Below are 21,422 nucleotides of genomic sequence, written 5' to 3'. Positions count from 1 at the left end.
AACAACACCGACAAGGTCATAGCCACAGTACTAACATCGCTAGCAGGGAATAGGAAAAAAAAAAAAACCCCGTATGCAAGATGAGTGTATTCATTCAGACACATATATCCAACCTAATCCAACTTCCACATCAACTATGCCACTCCGTCCCCGTTCATGAACGCCAACGCCGCCAGATGTCCTCCCGGTTTGTACAAATTACAGAATCAAATACAAACTGCAAAGGATACTCGGGCCCGTAAAGATGCCCAGCCAAAAGAAAACATTTCCCAACGTCTTCCTATTCCTCATCCACTTTGTTCTGCTCATGCTCACCAGCTGTCCAGAAAACGTTAGCATGCTGTCAGTCAACGGGTAGGATGATTCAAACTTACCGGCAACTGGAACATTTGGAGGAAAAGCAAATAGCCTCTCAGCTTCTTGAAGATACACCACATGACCAGCTCATGAACACACGCCGACAAGAAGAAGGTGATGAGCGTGGCCGTGTGCTTGTCAACCTTCATGGCCGAGATGGAGCTGTGGTATACATGTCTCAACAAGAAGTTATGCACCGGTCGGTTCCAGTCTCTGGCGAACTGATCCCACGACACGCAGTTCCACCAGGCATCATAGAAGCTCCGGTCGGCGAACTTGGTGAGCTCCGCCACAAAGTTGAGGATCGTCTCCCAGATGAGATACCACGACAGCAAATACTCCATCATGAAGGGGAAGATCAAGTCCGCCAGCATCCAAGGGAAATACTGGAACCGCTCGCTCAGTGGCATCCCGATCTCTTTCATCCTGACGGTCTCCATGACCACGGGATAGATGAAAGCCTGCGAGATGATGATCATGACGAAGATGACGCCGAAGCAGGCCACCATCTTCTCGGCAGCATAGTACCAGTTGATAGACTCGGACCGCGGATACTCGAGCTCGTACACCAGCGTTGGCAGCACGATGAACTCGTAATGGTTGGCCAGCGTTAGGTTATTCGGATACACCCTCTTGTCGTCGGTCGCCTTGCCTCTCAGCTCATCCGTCATGGCGTCCACCTCCCACTTGAGCGCCCGCTCAAAAACATGGACCTGCTCCTCATCTAACGGCTCGCGCGAGTCAATTGCCGCAACGATCTTATCCACGTCATCCTCTGGGGCTTCCTGGCCACCATCAGCCCCTTGAGCAGCAACCGACATCCTTCTTCTCTCCTTATACTCCTGCGCAGACGGCACTCTTGACAGATGCTCCGTCGACAAGTCTCTCGGCAGCAGGGGGAACGGCTCCGTCCAGCTCCTGTTCGGATCATGCTTGGTCACCACTTCGACATGCTCCAGCTCCTTCAGCTTTGCCAACAACAACTGCCGCTTCTTCCACACCGACGCCAGGTACCCGTTATAGAATGCGTACGAATGCATCTTCATCAGCATGACCATGCCATGCATGACGAAAAACACGGTATGCGTCCATGGCCAGTCTCTTACTAAGGGAAAACCGACAACACCAGCCACGAACAGACACTGCCAGATGTTCTGCAACACCCATCCTTCTCTATCCCAATCGACCGTGCCCCGACGGACAAGGCGTTGGAGAATCCAGGAGAAGCCAGTGGAAAAGCACATCACGCCGTCGGCGATCAGCAAGACAGCCAAGTCCCGATGGAACATAATCCGCAAGATCTCGTTCCGCCCCAACGGGTTGCCGTGCAGCCGCCAGTTCTCGGCGCCGATCTTGATGACGAAGAGGGAGATGCCGAGCCAGAAAAGCGTAAAGAAGCCGTGGAAGGGCGAGGAGGCCGCCAGGGCGTTTTGGCGGTCAAAAGTGGAGAAGTTGCGGGTGAAGACTAGGTCGGAGAATTTGCCTCTTCTTTTTGCCCTCTTTGACGATTTGGCGGTGGCGTGGTGGTGGTCGGTCGATTCCGTTGCTACTAACATAGGAGAAGAAGCAGACGCGGACTCGGTGGATGACATGCCCTCTATCCGCTGACATTGCTTTTCGATAGCCGTCAGAAGCGAGTTGTGGATGTCGGTTGTTGAGGGAGTGGTGGTTCCGACGGTGATGGTGGGTCGTATTTGCTTCACCTCTCCTCCTCCCGCGCCATTTCCCTCTGCTGTTGATGAGACGCCAGCGTTTTCATCACTATCACCATCCATCGTCACGGTAAGCAAAAACGCTGCCGGCGGCTCTCCCGCCGTTGAATTTCTCTTATCATCTCCGTTCTCATCCCGCTGTACCATGGCGTCGGGTGAAATGGTGAGGTCGTCGTAGTCTTCGATTGCCGGGCTGTCCGTTCCGGACGATGGCGATGGTGATGATGATTCTGACACTGACACTGACTCTGACACTGACTCTGCCGCCACTTTCTCGTTCTCCGGCGTTCCAGTCCCAGTCCCAGTCCCAGTCCCGGTACGACTGCTGCCGCTGGTACTGTCCAATGGTGAAATTTCTCCATCGCCATCGCCATCACTTTCTTCTTCTTGTGACAGGTTGGGACTCTGGTCTGGCGTTGGCAGGGAGAAGAAGGGCCGGTTTTCGGGTTTGATGTTGGATTTGGTAAGGACGTCGTTTGATGTTGGTGATGACGGTGACGGATCTGATGATGAATATGATGGCTTGATAGAGGGGCGTTTTGTTCGTGGTTTGATGTGACTGTTTGGTGATGACGATGGCGCTGACACCGGCACCGGGTAGCTGGATATGGAGGACTCCATGGTTTCCATAGATTTGGAGAACCGAATCTGAGTTGACGAGTTGTTGTTCCGGATTCGTGACCTCTTGTCGTCACTTGCTTTCGTGACTTGTTTGCGAGGACTGGATATGCCAAAAGTGATTTTGAAGTATCGATATTGGTATCGGTAGGTTTTTACCACTTCAGAAAGGAGGTCCGGATTTAGGTAGGCAGGCGAATTTCAAAAAACTGAAGAACAACAAGATAGGTTCTTTGAAGGTTTGAAATTGTGGATCTCCAAGCAGAGCGGATCGAAAGTCGCTCGCACGGATAGCCGCGCGTGATGTCGATATGTTTCTCGCAGGGCAATCCCAATCTCGGCGATAGTCCAGTCCAGCAGTACTCGTATCCCGAACGATATATGTGGATCGTGGGTAGGTGGTATGGAAGTCGGCTGCGTTGGTTTGATACAGTATGTTGATGTTGATGCAGTGTCTTTGAACTTTAAACTTAGTTTGAAGAAGAAACAGTAAAAAGAAGAAGAAGAAGGAAAGGGCCAGGTAATTGTAAGCTAAGCCAGGGGTCCTTCAAAAGCTGTCCTCTTATAGGAAAGCGATCCTTAAAAAGATAGATGTCAATCATTCACATTCAAGAAAGCAAGAAGAAAACAAGATTTGCCCAATTAGAAAAACCAATACTCCATCCAAAGCAAGTCTTCAGTCCCGTCCTACTCCGGATCAAGCGGATCCCTTCTCGTCGCTTTCTTAGTGTACACAGGCAAGCGGGCGGGCGGGCTCGGGAATCAAGTGCGGGACGAACGGGATGGAAGGATGGACGTGTGGGATCGACGCAGCGGACTTTTTGCAAGAAGAGATGAACTGTGCTGGTCTTTACACAGTCAGAACAGTATGTATAGTACGCCTCAACTCAAGTGAGTATGGTATGTCTGGCACTTTTGGCATTTGTGCAGGCACGGATGCGGCACAAGGATGGATGGGAATTGGGAACAGGGAACGGCAAAGATGCGGAAAGTCCGGGCTTTCGTTGGTGATGACCAGGGAGAAAAGGTCGATCGATGATGGACGTCATTCGTTTTTGTGCGGATAGAGAGAGAGGTAAAGGGGCATTTCGGAATTCGTCCATGATCAGGTGTATATAGCATGAAAAGGCAGTCTCCTGATAATGGGAGGTCTAGATCCAGGACTTGCTTTCTCGCTTCTCCCGCTTCAAATTGAAGAGGGCCGAGTTGCGAAATGCCGAATGACTGCTTACCACTCACCAATTCACCCCTCCTTCTCCGGTCTTGCTCCCGTCTAGTATCGTCTTGCTCTAATGAAAACGGAACAAAGAAAAAAAAGCTACAGCTTCTGAATGGCTATCAACGATGTTCAAATTCCTTTTCAACAAAGCAACCGGTTCGAGTCTGCAAACATTGGGAACTTTCACCCGAATCCACAAAAAAACAACGCCATGACGCCGTCAATGATTCAAGCAAAGTCGGAAAAGTCCCGCTCGTTCGGTGCATGAGTGGAAGCTCGCGCGGACAAGGGTCGGGTTGGGGGTCTGTGGAGAAGGCAAGTGGAGGAAATGACATATGCAGGGCCCTGGGATGTCGGATGAACCGGAGATGTCTCCCCCCAAGTTCAATACTATAGGGCTGAAGTTGCCACACCACGCCCGCCTCAACTTAGTCAGACTTTATTGGCTTGGGGGTTTGGGGTTTTTGATTGAGGTTGTGTAACAAGACAGCTGAAGGGTCGGGTTTATACGGCGGCAGTTGAACTTCTTCGGAACGGATTTCCAGAATTGCGTGTTTATCTCAGGTGGAATGGACGCTTTTTGATGGATCGTCGGGTTGATAACGAAAAGACCGAACAGGCATTCCATAGCATACGGCTTGCAAAAGTGAAGTGTGGGCTTCAAAGAGAAAATAAACATTCGCAAAGACAATTCGCCAGTTCGACTTTTTTTTAAACAATCCATCGCCCTACCAAGGCTGCATCTTTATATTCATCCCCCGTTATTTCAGGTAAGTCCACTTCATCATTCCCATCATATTATTTACTGCATCTTCTCATATGTAGCCATCAACGAACCTAGCGCATATGTTAGTCTGGCCGCTCAAACTGAACCATAAAAGTCAAAAGGAGTAACTTACCGATAAAGGTCGTGACCAAGCGGCTGCGCACTTGGCAGATATCCTCCGGCACCAGCCAGATGGTAGCGCCCATCTTTCTGGCAATGCTGATACTGAGCTTGGCATTGAGGTAAGCATCATCATCAGTCTTGCCGGGAGTAACCAAGTCGTAATCAACATAGCTGCTCTTCATGCCGTTAAGCACATCCAACAGGAAAATACCCGAGCCAATGGCAGGGTCCTTGAACGAGCGGATGCTCGAGGTGCGGCCACCCTTGCGGGACATCTCGTTGGCCCATTTGACCATCTCCGAATCCGTGATCTCACGCTTGCCGAGGCGCTGAGCAAGACCGTGCAGGGTAAGGGTAATGTCCTTGCGCATCAGCTGCCAGACAAGACCCAGGGTCAAGGTGCGCTGGCCATCCGTAATATCGGCACCCTGGATACCGACCAGGGAGAAGCCGTTCTGCTTACCGAGCTCGATCGCGTAGTTGGTGTTTTCGACGGCCTTGAAGCGCATCAGTTCACCGCCGTTCGCGGGAGCCTTGTTGACATGGCGCCAGTTGACGGATCCCTTGATAACCTTGTCGTATGCTTGTAGGAGAACGGTACCATCGCGGAGGTCGTCGAAGAAGGACTGAACGGCGGGGTTAACGTCCAAGCTGTTGAGCCACAGGGTGAACACACGAGCCTCACGCTCGCCTTCAGCGTCAAAGTCCTCGACCTCAAGCTTCTCCTCCTCAGTGATGGGGTCGAGACAAGGGTGTGTGTTGAAGAGGTTGGCAACGAAAGCGAGGTTGAGCTTGGGGTTACCGGCAACGAGGGAAGAGGGAGAAAGGAACTTGCGGCAACCGAGCTTGTCGGCGTTCTGGAGAACCTCCTCAGCCCGCTGATGGAGGTCGCGCGTCTGCAGAGGCGCCCGCGTGCAGCCATAATCGGCACCGATCTGGGCAAGAAGGACAGTGTAGTTCTCGGCATCCTTGACGTCGGACGAGAAGTTGGCCACCCTCCTAGGCCAGCCGGCGGCCTTGAGGTGGTAGTTGAACCAGCGGAGGAGAATCTGCTCGGGAGGGAGTCTGAGGAACTGCTCGAGGGTCTCGTCCTCGTCGAGAAGGCGGTAGAGCTCGGGGTGGAGCTTGATGTCGATCTTGCTGAGCAAGCCCCTGCGGATAATCTGCCAGATAAGACCCAGAATAAGATGCTCCCTGACCTCAATGATGTCGGAGCTACCAATGTTGACGACCGAGCAACCAATACCCTTTGCCGACTCAATAACAATGTTGTTGTTTTCTGTCATCTGGAACGCGTTGAGGTTCTTGGTCTTCTTGCCGGGCATGTTCAGTACACGCTCATCGATGGTGTCGGGAACGCTGTCGTTGATGAGCTTGGCCAGGACCAAACCATCCTTGCACTCGTCGAACATCTCGAAAGTGTCGGTCGGGAAGGGCAGACGAGCGCCGATGTCGCGGTCGCCCGCAAGGACGGCGTTGATGTGGCGCGTGAATTCGGTACGTTCATCTTCGTTGATGGTGTGGGTGATGTTAGCGTTCGAGCCTTGGACGAAGATCTTGCCGCTACCACCGATGGAGGGCTTCGAGGAGTGGCTGGGAGTAGCGCCTCCTGTGCGCTGGGCGATGACAGAAGCCGGGGTCGACGGAGCAGCAGCGGCGCTGCCGGGACCTTCGCGGAGCTTGGCGACGAGCTATAGAGTCGAGATTGTCAGCCATATCTTTTTGATGGACGGTGTTTGTGTGTGTGATGCGACTGGTGATGTGACCCCTCTCGACGGTTGCTGGGGGAACTTGGAGCTTGGAGCTTGGAGCTTGGAAGAAGTGGCTTCAACTTACCCCAACGTAATCTTCGAGTTCTACACGGCGCGAGGCATCGAGACCGACTTCTTTGAGGGCTGCGCGGACGGCATCGTAGGGCTGGCGCTCGCTGGCCTGGGTGGCCTTGATGGCGGTGGTCTCGTCAATGTACCCCTTATCGTCTACGTCGAGCTTGCGGAAGGCATCGGACAAGCCGAAGATGTCGCTCTGTTGTAGTTGAGGGAATTTCCTAGTTCCATTAGCTGTGTTCTGCTGTTGCGCATATCGTCTGTAGCTTTGGGGGCTCGTCTTCTGTGTCCTTACCTCTGGAGCTTGAGGACATTCATGATTGCAGATGGTGATGCGGAAAAGGGGTCAACCTCCTCTTAGTGATAAATGGCGTGACTATGCTTCGCAAGGCTATGCGGCGGGAACCGTGGAAGAGCAAATCCCTTTATTAACAAAGTAAAGAAGACGCCCCAATGCGGTCGTCAGTATTAGATTATTTTCCTAATATGGGTGTAGTGTGTAGGCGGTGCTGGTGATGACGGGATTGGGACTATGCTCTGGCGGAAAAGGGGAGTGGATGTTATTTGTATGAATGAATGCCTGGAGCAGCCGGAGTTCTTGCTGTTAACGATCAATGAAGTGCCTTGTTCCTCCTCCCGTTCCATGCGTCGTCGGCCGAAGAAGCGAAGCTCAAAAGAGCATGGCCGCTACAGGCAGTCAAGGTACGGGCTGGCGGGGGCGGGGACGCCATCGCAATTGAGACAAGCACTAACAGCAGGTCCCAGAAGCAGTCTGATGTAATCGCCCAGCTTTCGTAACGCCCTCGCAGCCCAATCAGCCATGCTTCAGGCAGCCAGCCTAGCAATAAACCTGGTGGCTTTTTTCCCACTTGCATGGGAACCCTGAACCACCGCCAGGCTTCCGTTTGGCTTGGGAGTTCTGTTAAGCGTGAACTTGTACGAGATTGAAAGTTATACGTCGGGCCCTGTACCTCACTAACAGCCTGTAGAGAATTTTACTTTGCCTTTTCTTCCATCTCGGGATAACCTCACGTCTGTCTAAGCCACAACAAGCCGAAACTTTTTCAGCAAATCATTGCTGTTTTTCAATAACTGCCAACTTGGGATTACGACGCCTCCAAACGCGCGTTGCTTCAACAAGTGAAATCACAAATCACCATACAACTATTTTCCCAAGGTAAGTCACCATTTCTCATCTCACGCTCACAGTGCCTCACTAACTCACCACCAGATACCACATCCACCCATCATAATGTCCGTCTGCAAAGCCTGCGAGGAGCCTCTCTACCTCGAAGTCGACCCCGACTACGACCTAGACCAGGACTCCGAGGACGAAGACTCCATGGAAACCGGCGGCCCCTCATCCTCCTCCAACCCTTCAGGTCAACAACCCACCCAAGTCCCCGACGACCTCCTCCTCCCCTGCTCGTGCCACTACCACTGGCAATGTCTAATGGACCTCTCCTCAACCGTTGCCATGTCCCTCCGCTGTCCTTCTTGCAACACTTACCTCCCCACCAACACCTCTTCCGGGTCATCATCAAACCAGAACCAGGCTTCTTCAGTACCCATAAGCGCCACAAACCCTCTCCTCCCCACCTCCCAAGGCCTTGCCATCTTTTGTCAGTATCACAACGAAGGCGGCCTCCAATCCTCCCTCGACATTTTGCCGGCTCTCACCGAAGAAGCCTACCTCTCCTCCAACCCCAGCGCCAGACCAGCAAGGGCCATGCACACCATGGCTTCCGAGGGCGATTTCGCGGGTATCATCGAGCTGTTGACGGACGTCGCGGCTTCTGATCCTTCAGATGAAGATGGAAGTGCGGGAATCACGCCCAGTGAACTGTTGACGTTCCGCGACCCGCTGAACGAGGGCAAGACGGCGTTGCATCTTGCTGTGGAGAATGGGCGCGAAGAAGTGTTTTGGCTTTTGCTTTGGTTGGGCAGTGGGCTGCCGACCGAGGTGTTTCCCCCGGAGGTGGTGCAGGTTGCGAATGGGGTGGGCGTGGGGGAGAGGAGGGAGCAGGTTGGGCAGGAGGAGGATGTGAGGTGGGTTAGGGATGAGAGGGGAAGGGGTGTTAAGGAGGTTTGTGCGGAGGTGGGTGGCAGGTGGGGGGAGTATATGGCGGGGGGTTTGTTTGATTAGGGTGTGTTAAGAAGAAGGGAGTTTGTGGAAAAAGGAGGACAGTGATCTCAAGGGTTTGGGAGGGAGTTGTGGTGATAACTAACATGGGGTCAAGATGGTCTAGATAAAAGTTAAGGTGATGAGGAAAAGATAAGGGCTATAGAAAAAAAGGGAAAGCCTTGGTCATGAGTCAATGAAATCAATACACGGTATCAACGCTTCATGGTCTCTTTTGATATATCATGAATCATGAATTGCTTCCGTAAACCGCCTACCTTGTTGATGTATGTGTATGCCTTACAGAAAGAGAATCCTGAACTATGCACACGTAATCGTACTCTTACTTACCATACCATGCCTTGCCATGCCATGCCATGCTCTCGCCATGCTGAAATCCATAAACACCAAATCCTAGACCGCCAGCTAGACGCCAGAAATGCTTCCATCCCAAATACCATATGCACAGTTTATAACCAAGCAAACCATTGTGAGCCAAGAGCAAACCCATCGCTTTGAATAAACAACGACCGGCTGGTCCTAACCATCCAGTTCAGTGCAAAAAGCTAGCATTAACCCCCCTACGATCCTTTTTGAGCGGGCTGAACTTATCCACCTTCCCAAAAGGATTCTTACTCCCTCCAGCAATATGCACCTTACCCACCATGGTCTTCCCAAGAGGGGCAACCACCCTCTTGGCCGTCGCTTTGCCAGTGACTGCTGCCGCTACCGCTTTACCCTTTCCAGGAAGGATACTGGTGTCGACTCGCTCGCCTTCATCGTCGTTATCGAATAGCGTGGTGTTGCTGGTGTTACCGAGCAGTTTGCGCTTCTTCTTCTTTTGCAGCGGTGCTGCTTGTTGGGAGATGGTGGGCTGCTGCTGCTGCTGCTGCTCGGTTTCGGATGTGGGTGCTGACGAGGGCTTGGTTTTGGGCTTGAGTTCGGGTTTCTTGGGGGCTGGTTTGCTGGCTTCTGGTTCAGGCTCGGCTTCTTCTTCTGTTGGCTTTGGCGGCACTTTGCTGATCCTCAATTTCGGTACCTTGATGGGACCCTTCTTGGACGCTGCCGAGGCTGCGAGCGGTCTTAAGGCCTTGACCTTGCCACGACCCTTCTTCGCCTTCTCCTCTGGCTTGCTATTGTTCTCATCCCCTCCCTCAGTTTCCGGAGCGCCACCTCCGGCCTTCTCTATTTGCTCGGTAACCTTCGCCTCTGTTGGTGTATTTCCTGTCGGGCGAAGATGTGCTAGGACGGAATCGTCGCCAAGTTCCATGAGGGAATCCTCTGCTGGTGCCGGGGTAGGCTTAGGCGCAGCTTCATTCTCAGCCGCGCTCTCGGCCGGTGCATCCTCATTGGTGGTTCCGTCTGGGTTGAGCGTCTTGTTGAGGAAAGGCGTGATGGAAAACGTGGACTTTTGAACCATGTCCGATGGGTCGAATCCCCTCTTCTTAAGAGGGCGCTTCGGCCTGTCGGCTGCTCCCGGTGTACCAAGGGCCGTGTCCTCCAGCAACACCTCATCCGCACGCCTCTTCTTGCCCGCAACCTTCGCTGCCGCCTTCTTAGTCGGTATCGTGGTTGTTGACGTTACCAGCGCCAGCGCCGCTTTTGTCGCCTTCTCTCTGGCCTTTTCCAGATCGGCTTTGCATGTTTGGAGTTCTTCTTTGGTCTCCTGCAGCTTCGTCCTGAACTTATCCAGCTTGGCGTCCGTCGCTGCTTGTCGTGCTTCGGCCTCGGTGATCGCTTGCTGATTCTCTTTTCGTAACCTCTCCTTATCCTTCTTTTCCTCCGCCAGAGACTGCTTCAACTCATCCATCTGTTCCTGTAATGCCGCAAGTTCGTCCTCCGATACGGATGCCTTGGTCTCCTGGTTTTTTGCTTTGCGCTGAGCTGCCCGCTTTTCAGCTGTCAATGCCTTTTCTGTCTCGGCAAGCTTCTCTCTGAGCTGTTCGACCTCTTCCTCCATCTCCGTAGACTTTTCCTCTTGAGCCTTGGTCGCCTGTTCCATCTTGAACTTTTCCGACGCAAATTTATTTTCCGCCGTCGCTAGTTGTTCTCGAAGGGCTTTGACCTGTTGCTGAGAGTCCCCACCCTTTTGCGCTGCCTTTCTCTCCTTGTTGAGTTCCTTTTCGAGTTCGCGGATCTGTTTTCGGAGTTCCTCTTCTTCCTTGACATATCGCTCCTGCTTTTGCGCCGCCTTCTCCGCCGCGCGCTTCTCGTTGGCGAGCTCGACTTCCAGCGTGTTGAGTTGGCGTTCTAGTGCCAACTTTTCGGCGAGGACATCTTTTTGGTGTGACAATTGGGATTTGAGGTGTTCGATTTCGGGCTTGAGGACGGCGACTTCGCGTGTTAGGGCCAATTTCTCGGATAGGATCTTTGTGGAATCCTGTGATACTGTGCTGAATGCTGCGATTTCCTCCTGTCGCGTAGCGTTAGCATTGGTCCGACTTTTCCGCGCTAGCATTCTTGTACACCGCCCTACCTTAAGGTGGGCGATCTCGCGGATTTGGGCCTGGATCTGCTTCTCCTGCCGGGCGCATTGTTGCTGAATAGACTCTATTAGGTGGCGAGCGTCGTCGGCTTGTTGTATGAGGATCTTGATGCGATTGTCCTTGTGCGCGAGTTGGTCTTTTAGCGTGGCGTTATCATCGCGAAGTACCATGCTGCGCAACTTCATTCGGCGCCCGTCTTCCTCCCTGACCAACAGGTCCGCCTGATGGACAGCCTGCTTGTACCGCATCTCCAGCTCGAATATCCTCTCCGTTTTCTGATTCGCGACACATTGTCAGCCTACGAACGGGGGAGAGCGCGGGCCGGACGTCGAGGGTGGGTTGTGATTGACCTGTTCAGGATCCATGTTTACACATGGCGACACGCGTTTGGCAGGCATAGAGATGCAGACGCGCGCAATTAGTGTTGCAGTAAAATAATGCGTAAAGTCAAACGCAATGTAATGTCGACGGTCGCCGTTTTTTAATTCGAAAGTTGTATAATTGTTGTCGTGGTTTGGTATGAATTCGTGGCTGATAGTGGTAGTTGTGGTTGTTGGGTGGTATTGAAAATGACGAAGTCAAAAGGGCGAGCGCAACCTTCCAGTCCACCCTAACAACGGTCAGACTGCCCGCCAAACCTTGAAGTAAACAATGTTCCGGAAGAGGGATGGCCTGGGCATGGCCCCACTAAAGAACGGGGAAGGACTGGATGGAAATGGAGCCGCACCCTTGCTGTTGCCAGCCGGCAGCTTGAGCTCCACAGGTGTGAGATGTACCTGGAGGTACGTACCGGGACACGCATGTCATTTGAGGACACCTTGGACACCTCGATGTTTGGGAGCTGCCCGTTGCTGCTGTCCAGTGAGCTGCGTCCACTGTATCCCGTCAGCTAGCTGTACCTTGGGTTCGCCAAGCTCAACTTCAGCGACAAACCATCACCAACACCATCACCAACCTCGACGACGCCAACGACGACAACGAGGCCACATCGAGAGAATTGGAAGCAATTGGCCGGTCACAATTGCCCACGACAACACTCGATTGATCTGGTTAAACGATAAAGCTCGACAAGATGCGTTGGCTGCCCGCCTTCCTGTCGGCGTCGCTGTTCGCGGCCGGGTCATTTGCTGCTAAGAAGTCCTCCGAGGAACGATTCGCAGAGTTCCACGCCAAACAGATATCCCACGCCCCCGTCAAGCTCAATGATGTCTCTTTCAAATCTCTCACTACCGCTCCTCGCGATTACAGCGTCGCCGTTGTCCTGACAGCTCTCGATGCCCGCTACGGTTGCCAGCTCTGCCGCGAGTTCCAGCCCGAGTGGGAGCTGCTGTCCAAGAGCTGGGTCAAGGGCGATAAGTCTGGCGAGTCTCGTGTTGTTTTTGGTTCCTTGGACTTTGGCGAAGGCAGAGAGACCTTTATGGGTGTATGTATTCTCAGATTTGTTCTCGAATGGTTTCTTGGGAACAGAAAAGCTAACACCTTAACTCGTGATAGTTCGGCCTCCAAACTGCTCCCGTCCTCTTCTTCTTCCCTCCTACTGCCGGTCCTCACGCTGCTGCTAGCCCCGAGCCCATCCGTTATGACTTCACCAATGGACCCGTTCCCGCCGAAATGATGCACTCCTGGCTAGTCCGCCACCTTGAAGGCCGCCCTCACCCTCCCGTCAAGCGTCCCGTCGACTACCTCAAGTGGGCTGTGAGCTTCACCATGATCACCGGTAGCTTGACTGGCATCTACGTCCTCTGGCCTTACGTTGTGCCCGTGATCCAGAACCGCAATGTCTGGGCTGCCTTCACTCTGATCGCTATCCTGTTGTTCACCAGCGGCCACATGTTCAACCAGATTCGCAAGGTTCCCTATGTTGCCAACAACCCGCGGGGTGGCGTGAGCTACTTCGCTGCTGGCTTCCAGAACCAGTACGGTATGGAGACTCAGGTTGTAGCTGCTTTGTGTAAGTTCTGATCAGCTTCCATTGTGTGTGCTTTCGGATCGCTGACTTCGCATGATTTGTTAGACGGTATCCTCTCCTTTGCTGCCATCTCCTTGGCTGTCAAGGTACCCAGAATTGCCGATCCCAGGTCCCAGGTTATCACGGTCTGGGCTTGGAGCGGCGTCATCCTTGTTGTGTACAGCTTCCTCCTCAGTGTCTTCCGAGTCAAGAACGCTGGCTACCCATTCTACCTGCCCCCGTTCATGTAAGATGGCAGCGACGGTGACGAAAAAGTATAAACGACACATGCTGCCAAGATTTATAGCATCAAGCTTTGCGCCATCTTTCTGGAAGCTGAGTAGGCATATTTAGGCGGGTTTTGTTTTAACGGACATTGTTAGTTGTAAAATAGAGGAGCCCACTTGCTCCTGAGAGGGATGTGAAAACAAAAGGAATAGAGCCATTCAAGTCATTGAGCGCATCACAAAGCATTGGCGCAAGAGACAAAGTTTTTGAGTTCTCCATGAAGCCCCTGTCGGAATCATGTGTCTGCTAACGGTTTAAAAGATGCAACTGGCGACGTTGTCTTGTTCCTACTCCGGCCCTTTATTACTCGCATCTGATAATACCATCAACCGTCAGGTTCCACACTCTGTCAGCAACTCCGTTTCGTTAACAGTCCTGAACATTGAGCGGCAAGCAATGGCTGACCAGAGAGGACGAGATGTTGATCCGTCTAGTCGTTTTAGCCGAACCGGCGCGGGAGGAAGAGAGCATTATACTTCGGACGTAACGTACCGGGCGGCATATTTTACCCCAGCTTTTCCACTCGCGGATTTGAACGCGCCTCACGACTGGCGAGTGTGCCGGCTAATAAGCCGCGGCTTAATGAACGGCACTTTATACCCAACAGCGAATAGCAAGCAACACAACCCGTCTCCAGATCATGGGATTGCGGATCATCCATATCGAGCGCGATTTATCCAACAACTACCGCTTGGTGATTTGACCAATTCGATCCGGAGGACCCTTCGGTGGCCATCTTGTATCTCAGCCCATCGCAAGGACAAGACAGCAATTCCTATCTTCAGAAAGTCTAGAACTTCGGAAAGATGGTTGTTTCTTGACCTCTCATTGTGAAGCAACTTGGAGGGTATAGAAAATAAACGCCACTCATAGCCGTTGTGTTACTCGGGGGTGGCATTTCCCCAGATCATCAAATTCGGCATTTATGAAACAATCATACACATTTACCGATGGCAAAACCACGGTGCTCCAAGAGAGGGTAGGGTACAACTCTGATGTCACTTGACCCGACGTTGTCGAACGTTCATCACAAGGTTATCCATGTTGGTCGAGTACCATAACAAGACGAAGACCCTCCGCCTCCCAGTAACTGTCCGGGTGTCGAAGCCTTGAGCCGAGATTGTAGCCGCTTCGATACTGAACTTCAAAACCCACGGAGCCTCAGCCGGCTTGCAATATGTACATATTTTCTCCGCAGATCCCAAGAAGGGCATCTTACTGCATGGGAGGGATCTCCTCACAAATTGCCCAAGATCTTCAAAGACGTCTTAGACTAAGGGGCCGCCATCCGAAAGGGACTTACACACCCACACCCACCATAAGACGTGCATGAAGCGAACTACCTTTCCATATTGGGTTTCCTTCTCCAGGATCGATTCCTCCTCGTCCTCCTCCTCCAGACGCTCAACTTCCCCACACTTTCCCAACAACCAATCGCCAATCCCATGCTCGGCCCGAGCAATGGTTCGACAAAGAAGGCAAGAGATTAAAGTAAAGTGCTATATGAACAAAAGTGGGCATGGGACCTGGAGGACGTAGCTCTTCCGTCCACTGAAGAGCTGTAAGCGGTTGAGGCGACTCTAAAAGCCCTGCATGAGACGTATCCAGGCGAATGTCCTTGGTCAAGGCGGACTCTCTCAAAGTGACGACCTCGGAAGTTCTTGGCCGAGAAGATCTCGCGTGTGACGGGCCTGCCTTCCTGATTGCCATGCTGTGTCATTGTTCATCTCCAACCGCACCTCAGGAAGATGGGAGGCGAGGCGAAATCGGCACGACTAGGTAGAGAGAAAGATGCAGTGTGTATGGCTCAACCTGGTTAACCAGAATACAGACAACCGGGACAGTATGCCGACTGGAACTGAGGAAGAGAACTCATCAGTATAAAGACCACAGAGCACCCTCTTTGCTTCTGATCCTGACATCTCACTTCACCTCCTCCCATCACACTCAAGTAGTCTTTGGTTCGTTAGCCCCCTTTCACGATGAAGTTCTCCAACTCCGCCGCGCTGGCCTTCGCCGCCACCGCCATTGCTGCCCCTTCTACCCCTACTTCCCAGGACAAGCCTCGCGCCATCCAGGCCGGCTGCGCCTCGGCCGTCACTCTCGACGCCAGCACCAACGTGTGGAAGAAGTACACGCTCCACGCCAACAAGTTCTACCGCACCGAGGTCGAGGCGGCCGTCCAGGCCATCTCGGATTCGAGCCTGGCGTCACAGGCCGCCAAGGTAGCCGACGTCGGCAGCTTCCTCTGGCTGGACACGATCGCGAACATTGGCAAGCTGGAGCCGGCGCTCGAGGACGTCCCCTGCGACCACATCCTGGGCTTGGTCATCTACGACTTGCCCGGCCGTGACTGCGCTGCCAAGGCCTCCAACGGCGAGTTGAAAGTTGGCGAGCTCAACAAGTATAAGACTGAGTATATTGATGGTGAGTCTTCCACTCTTCACACCCATGCCATGACCTGATGGCCCATGATATCACAGATAGAAAGAAAGAAAGCAAAAAAGGCTAACACACCACTTTCACCACCAAAAACAGTCATCGTCAAGATCCTCAAGGCTCACCCCAAGACCGCCTTCGCGCTCGTCATCGAGCCCGACTCGCTCCCCAACCTGGTCACCAACGCGGACGTGCAGGCTTGCAAGGACTCTGCTTCGGGTTACCGCGACGGCGTCGCCTACGCCCTCAAGAACCTCAACCTTCCCAACGTCGTCATGTACATCGACGCGGGCCACGGCGGCTGGCTCGGTTGGGATGCCAACCTCAAGCCTGGAGCGCAGGAGTTGGCCAAGGCCTACAAGGCTGCCGGATCTCCCAAGCAGGTCCGCGGTATCGCCACCAATGTTGCTGGATGGAACCAATGGTATGTTTCCTTTTTTTTTTTTTTTTTTTTTTTCGCTCTTTCCTTCTCAGAACTGAGAGAAGAGGAAAAGGACTGGTCACCAACTAATAAATCTTGCTTCGCAAAAAAAACAGGGACCTCTCCCCCGGCGAATTCTCCAAAGCCTCCGACGCCAAATACAACAAGTGCCAAAACGAGAAGCTGTACCTCGACAACTTCGGCCCTGCGCTCAAGTCGGCCGGCATGCCCAACCACGCCATCGTCGACACGGGCCGCAACGGCGTCTCGGGTCTGCGCGAGGAGTGGGGCAACTGGTGCAACGTCAACGGCGCCGGCTTCGGCACCCGCCCGACCTCGACCACGGGCCACGATCTCGCGGACGCTTTCGTCTGGGTCAAGCCCGGTGGCGAGTCGGACGGTACGAGCGATAGCTCCGCGACTAGGTACGATAGCTTCTGCGGAAAGAGCGATGCGTATCAGCCGAGCCCAGAGGCGGGTAACTGGAACCAGGAGTACTTTGAGATGTTGTTGAAGAATGCTAAGCCTGCTTTTTGAATTTGAGGTTGAGTAAAAAAAGGGGGATGGATGACGGGATGTTTGGGTAGGAGGCGGTTGGAAGGATGGGGAATGGGGAGCTGGATGGATTCGTTGTCCTTGGGGAAGGAAGGAGGAAGAACTTGGATATAACAAAATGTTTTGTTACCTGTAACCGGTTTCTCATGGGATTGATTGCGTTTTGTTCCCTCTCGAGGCTCTCATAGTTCAACAACAATTTATCCAGCTAGTGGGGTAGTCATGGCGTGCAAGATGGCTTCCCTTTTTGCTCCCTGAGATCATTTGACAACTTTGTCTCTAGGCATGATACGCAGAATCCTCATTCAGATACTGAATATCTAGAAGCTCGGGATGATGTCTTGACCGCCGAGTGTCATCATCTCACCCATGGCTGCTCGTTGTTAATGTCGAAACTCGAAAATGATGTTCAGGGTCCCCAGGAGTCATCTGCTGGATACATCTCCACTCTCAGGCCCGCTTGCCACGTGTGGTTCGAATCCAACTTTGGGTCGATGAAGGCCTGGTCCCTGTTGTCATCCACACTGTAAGCGCGAAAGTCATGGTAGAGATATCAACTTTGTCTCACTCTCCTGTTTGACTGTTGAAGGACTGTGTTGATATAGGTTCGCGCAGGAGGAGGAAATTATCCAAAAAAAACAACAAAAAAAAAACAGGGGGTTTGGGAAGGAGACGGCAGGTAATCATGAAGACATGGCAGTGATGCTGCGCGCTTGTAAACAATAACCAGAAACATATAAGCTAGGTATACAATAAATAGCAATACAGCCGATCGTGAAAGAACAGAAAACGCCCATGTTGCAGAAGGCGCTCGCCAAGGTCGACATCACAACTCAAAGGAAGAACATAAGACAACAAAAAAGGAGAAAAAAAATTATTGGATGGTTGGCTGATCAGTAACCATAGGGACCACCCTCCTGAACATCAATCACCCCAGATGGCTCACAACTGTCACTACGGTGGCGCAGGAAGACGAGTGGGCGGCCGAAGCCCCCGTTAGTACCCTAGACGGATCTAAAAGTACTGTGCCTGAGCCAATGTTGAGTGAAAAACAGCCGCCACCATGGGTGTCGAACCCATGGCCTTGTGAGCGGGGAGTGGTGAGCGAGCTGTGCGCATCACCAAGTCCCACTCGGCCAACCACCCCGATGACAAAAAAGCTCAAAGACCTGACTTATAAGGTCCCTCCCCTCTGTCGTCCAGTCTTCTTATGGCACGGGCCCCAGGCAGCGACCGTTCCTAAGCGAATTACCGGGTGCTCCGTCAAGGTCTCCTCTCCCGGCGCTCGAGCGGTCGAAAAAAAGTCGCGAGCGAGTGATGACACCGATGTTGCACAAACGAAACAATAGCCCAGTAAGGGCAAATAGGGCCAACATGATAGCATTTGCTAGACATTCCTCGTCGTCCAGTGTAGTTTACTCTGCGGCTCATCGTGAATATCGGCTGCGGCTTTCAGCGGTTGACTGACACTGTGGTATTCGCCCCTTCTGGACCGGTTCGATCGGGGGTCTTATTCGCCCAAAGGAGGCATCATCGGCTGCTCCGTACTGGCCATTTCAAGGGCAGGCATACCACCTCTCAAATTGCCTCACTTGAACAGTCTATACATGCCCAAATAGGCCATGCCGCATGAGAGACCGGTGATGGCCCATCTCCTGCTCCTCATACCAAAGAAGGACTTGCTGGCTAGGATCTCGGCTTGGGCCTTGTTGAGCTGGGAATGACCGGAGTAGTAGCTGTACGCGGCAAGACCAAGAAAAGCACCTCCGCCTACAGAAAACTGTTAGCTTCTGAAGTTCTCAAGTACGGTCACAGGGGCTCTCACCAATGACACGGCAGGGAAGGCAGTCATCACCACGGTCCTGCTTGAGGATGTCCTGGAGCTTCTCAGGCCTATCTAGGGTGTGAATAGAAGGAACGTCTTTGGCCATGGCTGATGACTTGACTGAGAGTTGAACGAGTGTGTTGACTCTGTCTAATGATCCCCCTATTGGCTCCTTTCGCGTGTTATTGACACCCCGGATGAGAGCTCCCGGAGACGTGGAGTGAACAGTGGAGCTTGTTGGAGAGAGAGATCTGCCGTCGTCCACCGCCCACGCCGTTGGCTTACCAGTACCTACCTAGTCGAGCCTTGGCAGGGCAGAGCATGTTGTTCCCTTTGCGGGTTCGCATTGCGTCAGTGCTTGACAGTGACAGCGCTGGACTCGGTCCCAATTGTCCCTGCCCATCGCTGATTGCCCAACTGCAACCCACAAGCCAGAGGACCACCATCACCGAACCCCTCCTGTTATCGAACTTAACCCTTAAGGTTCCTCCGTCTTTCTTCCTTTTTCTTTCACCATGAACGGCGTCATCGAGGCCCTCCACATTTTCGACGAGCTCAAGTAAAGCTGCACCCTTGACACAGAACAATGGAAGATACAAAAGCTAATTCCCAACTCCAGCAGCCCCATCCTGTCGCATACATACACATCGCGTCCGCTGTCGCCGTCGTACTTGCTGCCCCTCTACCTCGAACATGCCGCCCCGAGGCCGAACCTGATATACCTTCCTAATACCAACCCACCAACTCTCGTCTTCAGTCTCAAACATGCCAACCTTCTGTTTCTCTTAACAACCTCCTCCGAGGTCGAGCCACTGCTCGTTCTCGAGTTTCTCCACCGCATCGTCGATTCCTTCGAAGAGTTCCTGGGCACCCCATTACTGGCCCACAAGATCGAGAGCAACTACGATGTCGTGGCCCAGCTTCTCACAGAGATGTGCGATGCCGGCACCATCAACACAACAGAACCCAATGCGCTGCGCGACCTGGTCGAGGTAGAAGGCTTCATGGGAAAGCTCCTCGGGAACTTGAACCTCCCCTCGTATGATCATCCATTACCCGTTACGGACAAAACAAAACAAACCCCTGACTGACCTGCACATCTCTCCAGGAAACCTACCTTTTCCAACCCAAGCCCAGCCTCTCTTCTCGCCCAGCAGAACACTCTAGCCCTCCCCTGGCGCCGAAATAACGTGCGACACACCCAAAACGAGCTCTACGCCGACGTGATCGAAACCCTCTCCGTCACCCTTGCCCCATCCGGCCGACCTCTCGCCGCCTTCGCCAACGGCACAATAGCGTTCACCTCCAAGGTTTCGGGAGTGCCCGACATAGTCGTCACCCTGACCGGTCCAACCGGAAAGCACAACCTCGGCAGCATCATCGACCTGCCCGTCTTTCATCCCTGCGTGCGCCTCGCAAAATGGCGCGAACAACCCGGTGTTCTCAGCTTCATCCCGCCCGATGGCCGCTTCACCCTAGCCGGTTACGAAGTCGACCTCCTCCCGCTGGGCGCCCGGAACATTGGCAACATGAGTGCTTCAGCAAACAATCTCAAACTGCCCGTCAGTCTCGAGGTCAAGACCTGTCTTGGTCCGACAGGTTCCGACTTTGAAGTCCGCCTCACCGTCAACAGGATCCCCGGTACTGGCGGGGGCAGTGGCAGCGGAGGTGGTGGCTCATCGTCCAACTACCCGCTCTCCTCAGCCAGCGGCGTCGGTCGTGGCATGGGAGGCGGTCCCCAACCCGGCACGCCCGCCTTCCCCACGCTTCAAGACCTCACAGTCACGGTCCCCCTACCGGCAGACGTGCGCAACCTCGCCGAGATCCGCACCGCCAAGGGCGACGCCACTTATAACCCCGGTGACCGTTTCCTCGAGTGGACTATTCCCAACAAGGACGTGGCAAGCGGCTTTGCTTCACATTTCGCTCTGCGCTGCACCGTCGTTGGTCAATCTTCTGCCGGCGACGACGAAGACGATAACGACGACCCTACCGGCTTCGGGTTTAACACCTCCGTCGGAGGCCGCGACTGGTCCTACGACGCCGGCGAAGCAGCTCCTTACCAGAGCGCTAGCGATCTTTTGTCAGGCGGTAGTGGTAAACAACCACTTACAGCCGAGCAAGAAAAGGAGGAAAAGGAGCGCAAGGACGGGAAACTGGCGCAGCAGAACAAGATCTTGATGCCCAGCTCGGCGAGCGTGAGCTTTGCGGTTAAAGGGTGGACGGCGAGCGGGATCAAGGTGGAGAGCATCTTGCTGGATCCGAGGAGGAGTAAAGGGCTGGCGGAGACGGTGAGGCCGTTTAAGGGGGTCAAGTATTTGACTGTTAGTAAGGGGGGTGTGGAGATTAGGTGCTGAGGCATCATGGATGGTGGATGGGCTGGGAGTTTTCTCTCAAGAGCATCAGAAAGTGTGTGGAAAAGTAATGGAGGTGTGGCCGTGGTGACCCAGTTATGTTTACCAGCCTGCTTTAGAGACAATGCTTTAGAACCGATGATTGTTTTGTCTTGTTGAGTGTCTATAGGAGCTAACCAGCGGTGTGTGGGCGTCGTCTCTTGATCCAAAGACATCAAAAATTCCATTTCGCAAAATACACTTGCAGTTAGCAAAAAGGTATCATATGGTGGATGTCAAATTTGTTCCTCTTGGTTTTTGGGTTACAATATATCTATAGCAATAGCATCATCCGCTGTCGTAATCAATATGGCGTTCCTTTTC

The 21,422-nt window shown here is 53.1% G+C and overlaps 8 protein-coding genes across 8 annotated transcripts; 4 read left to right on the top strand and 4 right to left on the bottom strand.

Annotated features, from left to right (window-relative positions):
- Window positions 1-49: 49 nt before the first annotated feature.
- SMAC4_06169 (uncharacterized protein) lies at window positions 50-3,156 on the bottom strand. Its single transcript, XM_066090404.1, has 2 exons — window positions 375-3,156; window positions 50-318 (listed from the first exon to the last, which is right to left on the bottom strand). Exons 1-2 carry the CDS (start codon window positions 2,697-2,699, stop codon window positions 199-201), a joined length of 2,445 nt encoding a protein of 814 aa, XP_065947767.1. The 5' UTR covers window positions 2,700-3,156; the 3' UTR covers window positions 50-198.
- Window positions 3,157-4,001: 845 nt separating this feature from the next.
- Window positions 4,002-7,479, bottom strand: SMAC4_06170 (uncharacterized protein). Its single transcript, XM_003344836.2, has 4 exons — window positions 6,917-7,479; window positions 6,632-6,842; window positions 4,806-6,486; window positions 4,002-4,743 (listed from the first exon to the last, which is right to left on the bottom strand). Exons 1-4 carry the CDS (start codon window positions 6,937-6,939, stop codon window positions 4,709-4,711), a joined length of 1,950 nt encoding a protein of 649 aa, XP_003344884.1. The 5' UTR covers window positions 6,940-7,479; the 3' UTR covers window positions 4,002-4,708.
- A 45-nt stretch (window positions 7,480-7,524) lies between these two features.
- Window positions 7,525-8,769, top strand: SMAC4_06171 (uncharacterized protein). Its single transcript, XM_003344837.2, has 2 exons — window positions 7,525-7,798; window positions 7,853-8,769. Exon 2 carries the CDS (start codon window positions 7,874-7,876, stop codon window positions 8,765-8,767), a length of 894 nt encoding a protein of 297 aa, XP_003344885.1. The 5' UTR covers window positions 7,525-7,798; window positions 7,853-7,873; the 3' UTR covers window positions 8,768-8,769.
- A 20-nt stretch (window positions 8,770-8,789) lies between these two features.
- On the bottom strand, window positions 8,790-11,878 carry SMAC4_06172 (uncharacterized protein). The gene is made up of 3 exons (XM_003344838.2): window positions 11,580-11,878; window positions 11,220-11,504; window positions 8,790-11,156 (listed from the first exon to the last, which is right to left on the bottom strand). The coding sequence occupies exons 1-3, from the start codon at window positions 11,625-11,627 to the stop codon at window positions 9,297-9,299; spliced, it is 2,193 nt and encodes a 730-aa protein (XP_003344886.2). The 5' UTR covers window positions 11,628-11,878; the 3' UTR covers window positions 8,790-9,296.
- A 289-nt stretch (window positions 11,879-12,167) lies between these two features.
- Window positions 12,168-13,694, top strand: SMAC4_06173 (uncharacterized protein). Its single transcript, XM_003344839.2, has 3 exons — window positions 12,168-12,652; window positions 12,724-13,180; window positions 13,244-13,694. The coding sequence occupies exons 1-3, from the start codon at window positions 12,302-12,304 to the stop codon at window positions 13,426-13,428; spliced, it is 993 nt and encodes a 330-aa protein (XP_003344887.1). The 5' UTR covers window positions 12,168-12,301; the 3' UTR covers window positions 13,429-13,694.
- Window positions 13,695-15,308: 1,614 nt separating this feature from the next.
- Window positions 15,309-16,862, top strand: SMAC4_06174 (uncharacterized protein; the record flags this gene model as incomplete). Its single annotated transcript, XM_003344840.2, has 3 exons — window positions 15,309-15,892; window positions 16,004-16,328; window positions 16,442-16,862. The coding sequence occupies exons 1-3, from the start codon at window positions 15,448-15,450 to the stop codon at window positions 16,860-16,862; spliced, it is 1,191 nt and encodes a 396-aa protein (XP_003344888.1). The 5' UTR covers window positions 15,309-15,447.
- A 677-nt stretch (window positions 16,863-17,539) lies between these two features.
- On the bottom strand, window positions 17,540-19,044 carry SMAC4_06175 (uncharacterized protein). The gene is made up of 2 exons (XM_003344841.2): window positions 18,706-19,044; window positions 17,540-18,650 (listed from the first exon to the last, which is right to left on the bottom strand). The coding sequence occupies exons 1-2, from the start codon at window positions 18,809-18,811 to the stop codon at window positions 18,469-18,471; spliced, it is 288 nt and encodes a 95-aa protein (XP_003344889.1). The 5' UTR covers window positions 18,812-19,044; the 3' UTR covers window positions 17,540-18,468.
- A 47-nt stretch (window positions 19,045-19,091) lies between these two features.
- SMAC4_06176 (uncharacterized protein) lies at window positions 19,092-21,422 on the top strand. The gene is made up of 3 exons (XM_003344842.2): window positions 19,092-19,264; window positions 19,325-19,744; window positions 19,814-21,422. The coding sequence occupies exons 1-3, from the start codon at window positions 19,221-19,223 to the stop codon at window positions 21,060-21,062; spliced, it is 1,713 nt and encodes a 570-aa protein (XP_003344890.1). The 5' UTR covers window positions 19,092-19,220; the 3' UTR covers window positions 21,063-21,422.

Source organism: Sordaria macrospora, chromosome 7 (genome assembly GCF_033870435.1).
Source record: "Sordaria macrospora chromosome 7, complete sequence".
NCBI lineage: Eukaryota > Fungi > Ascomycota > Sordariomycetes > Sordariales > Sordariaceae > Sordaria > Sordaria macrospora.
Note: the sequence above shows the minus strand (reverse complement) of the source record. Positions and strands in the feature narration are given on the sequence as shown.

Bases quoted from the DNA above. Each gene is read 5' to 3' on its own strand.
- SMAC4_06169 (XM_066090404.1), bottom strand. From the start codon at position 2,699: ATGGAAACCATGGAGTCCTCCATATCCAGCTACCCGGTGCCGGTGTCA. The intron at 319-374 runs GTAAGTTTGAAT...TTTTCTGGACAG, and splicing joins TCCAAATGTTCCAGTTGCCG to CTGGTGAGCATGAGCAGAAC.
- SMAC4_06170 (XM_003344836.2), bottom strand. From the start codon at position 6,939: ATGAATGTCCTCAAGCTCCAGAG. The intron at 6,843-6,916 runs GTAAGGACACAG...TAATGGAACTAG, and splicing joins AATGTCCTCAAGCTCCAGAG to GAAATTCCCTCAACTACAAC. The intron at 4,744-4,805 runs GTAAGTTACTCC...CATATGCGCTAG, and splicing joins CTTGGTCACGACCTTTATCG to GTTCGTTGATGGCTACATAT.
- SMAC4_06171 (XM_003344837.2), top strand. From the start codon at position 7,874: ATGTCCGTCTGCAAAGCCTGCGAGGAGCCTCTCTACCTCGAAGTCGAC.
- SMAC4_06172 (XM_003344838.2), bottom strand. From the start codon at position 11,627: ATGCCTGCCAAACGCGTGTCGCCATGTGTAAACATGGATCCTGAACAG. The intron at 11,505-11,579 runs GTCAATCACAAC...GTCGCGAATCAG, and splicing joins TAAACATGGATCCTGAACAG to AAAACGGAGAGGATATTCGA. The intron at 11,157-11,219 runs GTAGGGCGGTGT...GCTACGCGACAG, and splicing joins GCGAGATCGCCCACCTTAAG to GAGGAAATCGCAGCATTCAG.
- SMAC4_06173 (XM_003344839.2), top strand. From the start codon at position 12,302: ATGCGTTGGCTGCCCGCCTTCCTGTCGGCGTCGCTGTTCGCGGCCGGG. The intron at 12,653-12,723 runs GTATGTATTCTC...AACTCGTGATAG, and splicing joins GCAGAGAGACCTTTATGGGT to TTCGGCCTCCAAACTGCTCC. The intron at 13,181-13,243 runs GTAAGTTCTGAT...ATGATTTGTTAG, and splicing joins TCAGGTTGTAGCTGCTTTGT to ACGGTATCCTCTCCTTTGCT.
- SMAC4_06175 (XM_003344841.2), bottom strand. From the start codon at position 18,811: ATGGCCAAAGACGTTCCTTCTATTCACACCCTAGATAGGCCTGAGAAG. The intron at 18,651-18,705 runs GTGAGAGCCCCT...AGTTTTCTGTAG, and splicing joins CCTTCCCTGCCGTGTCATTG to GCGGAGGTGCTTTTCTTGGT.
- SMAC4_06176 (XM_003344842.2), top strand. From the start codon at position 19,221: ATGAACGGCGTCATCGAGGCCCTCCACATTTTCGACGAGCTCAA. The intron at 19,265-19,324 runs GTAAAGCTGCAC...TCCCAACTCCAG, and splicing joins CACATTTTCGACGAGCTCAA to CAGCCCCATCCTGTCGCATA. The intron at 19,745-19,813 runs GTATGATCATCC...ACATCTCTCCAG, and splicing joins GGGAACTTGAACCTCCCCTC to GAAACCTACCTTTTCCAACC.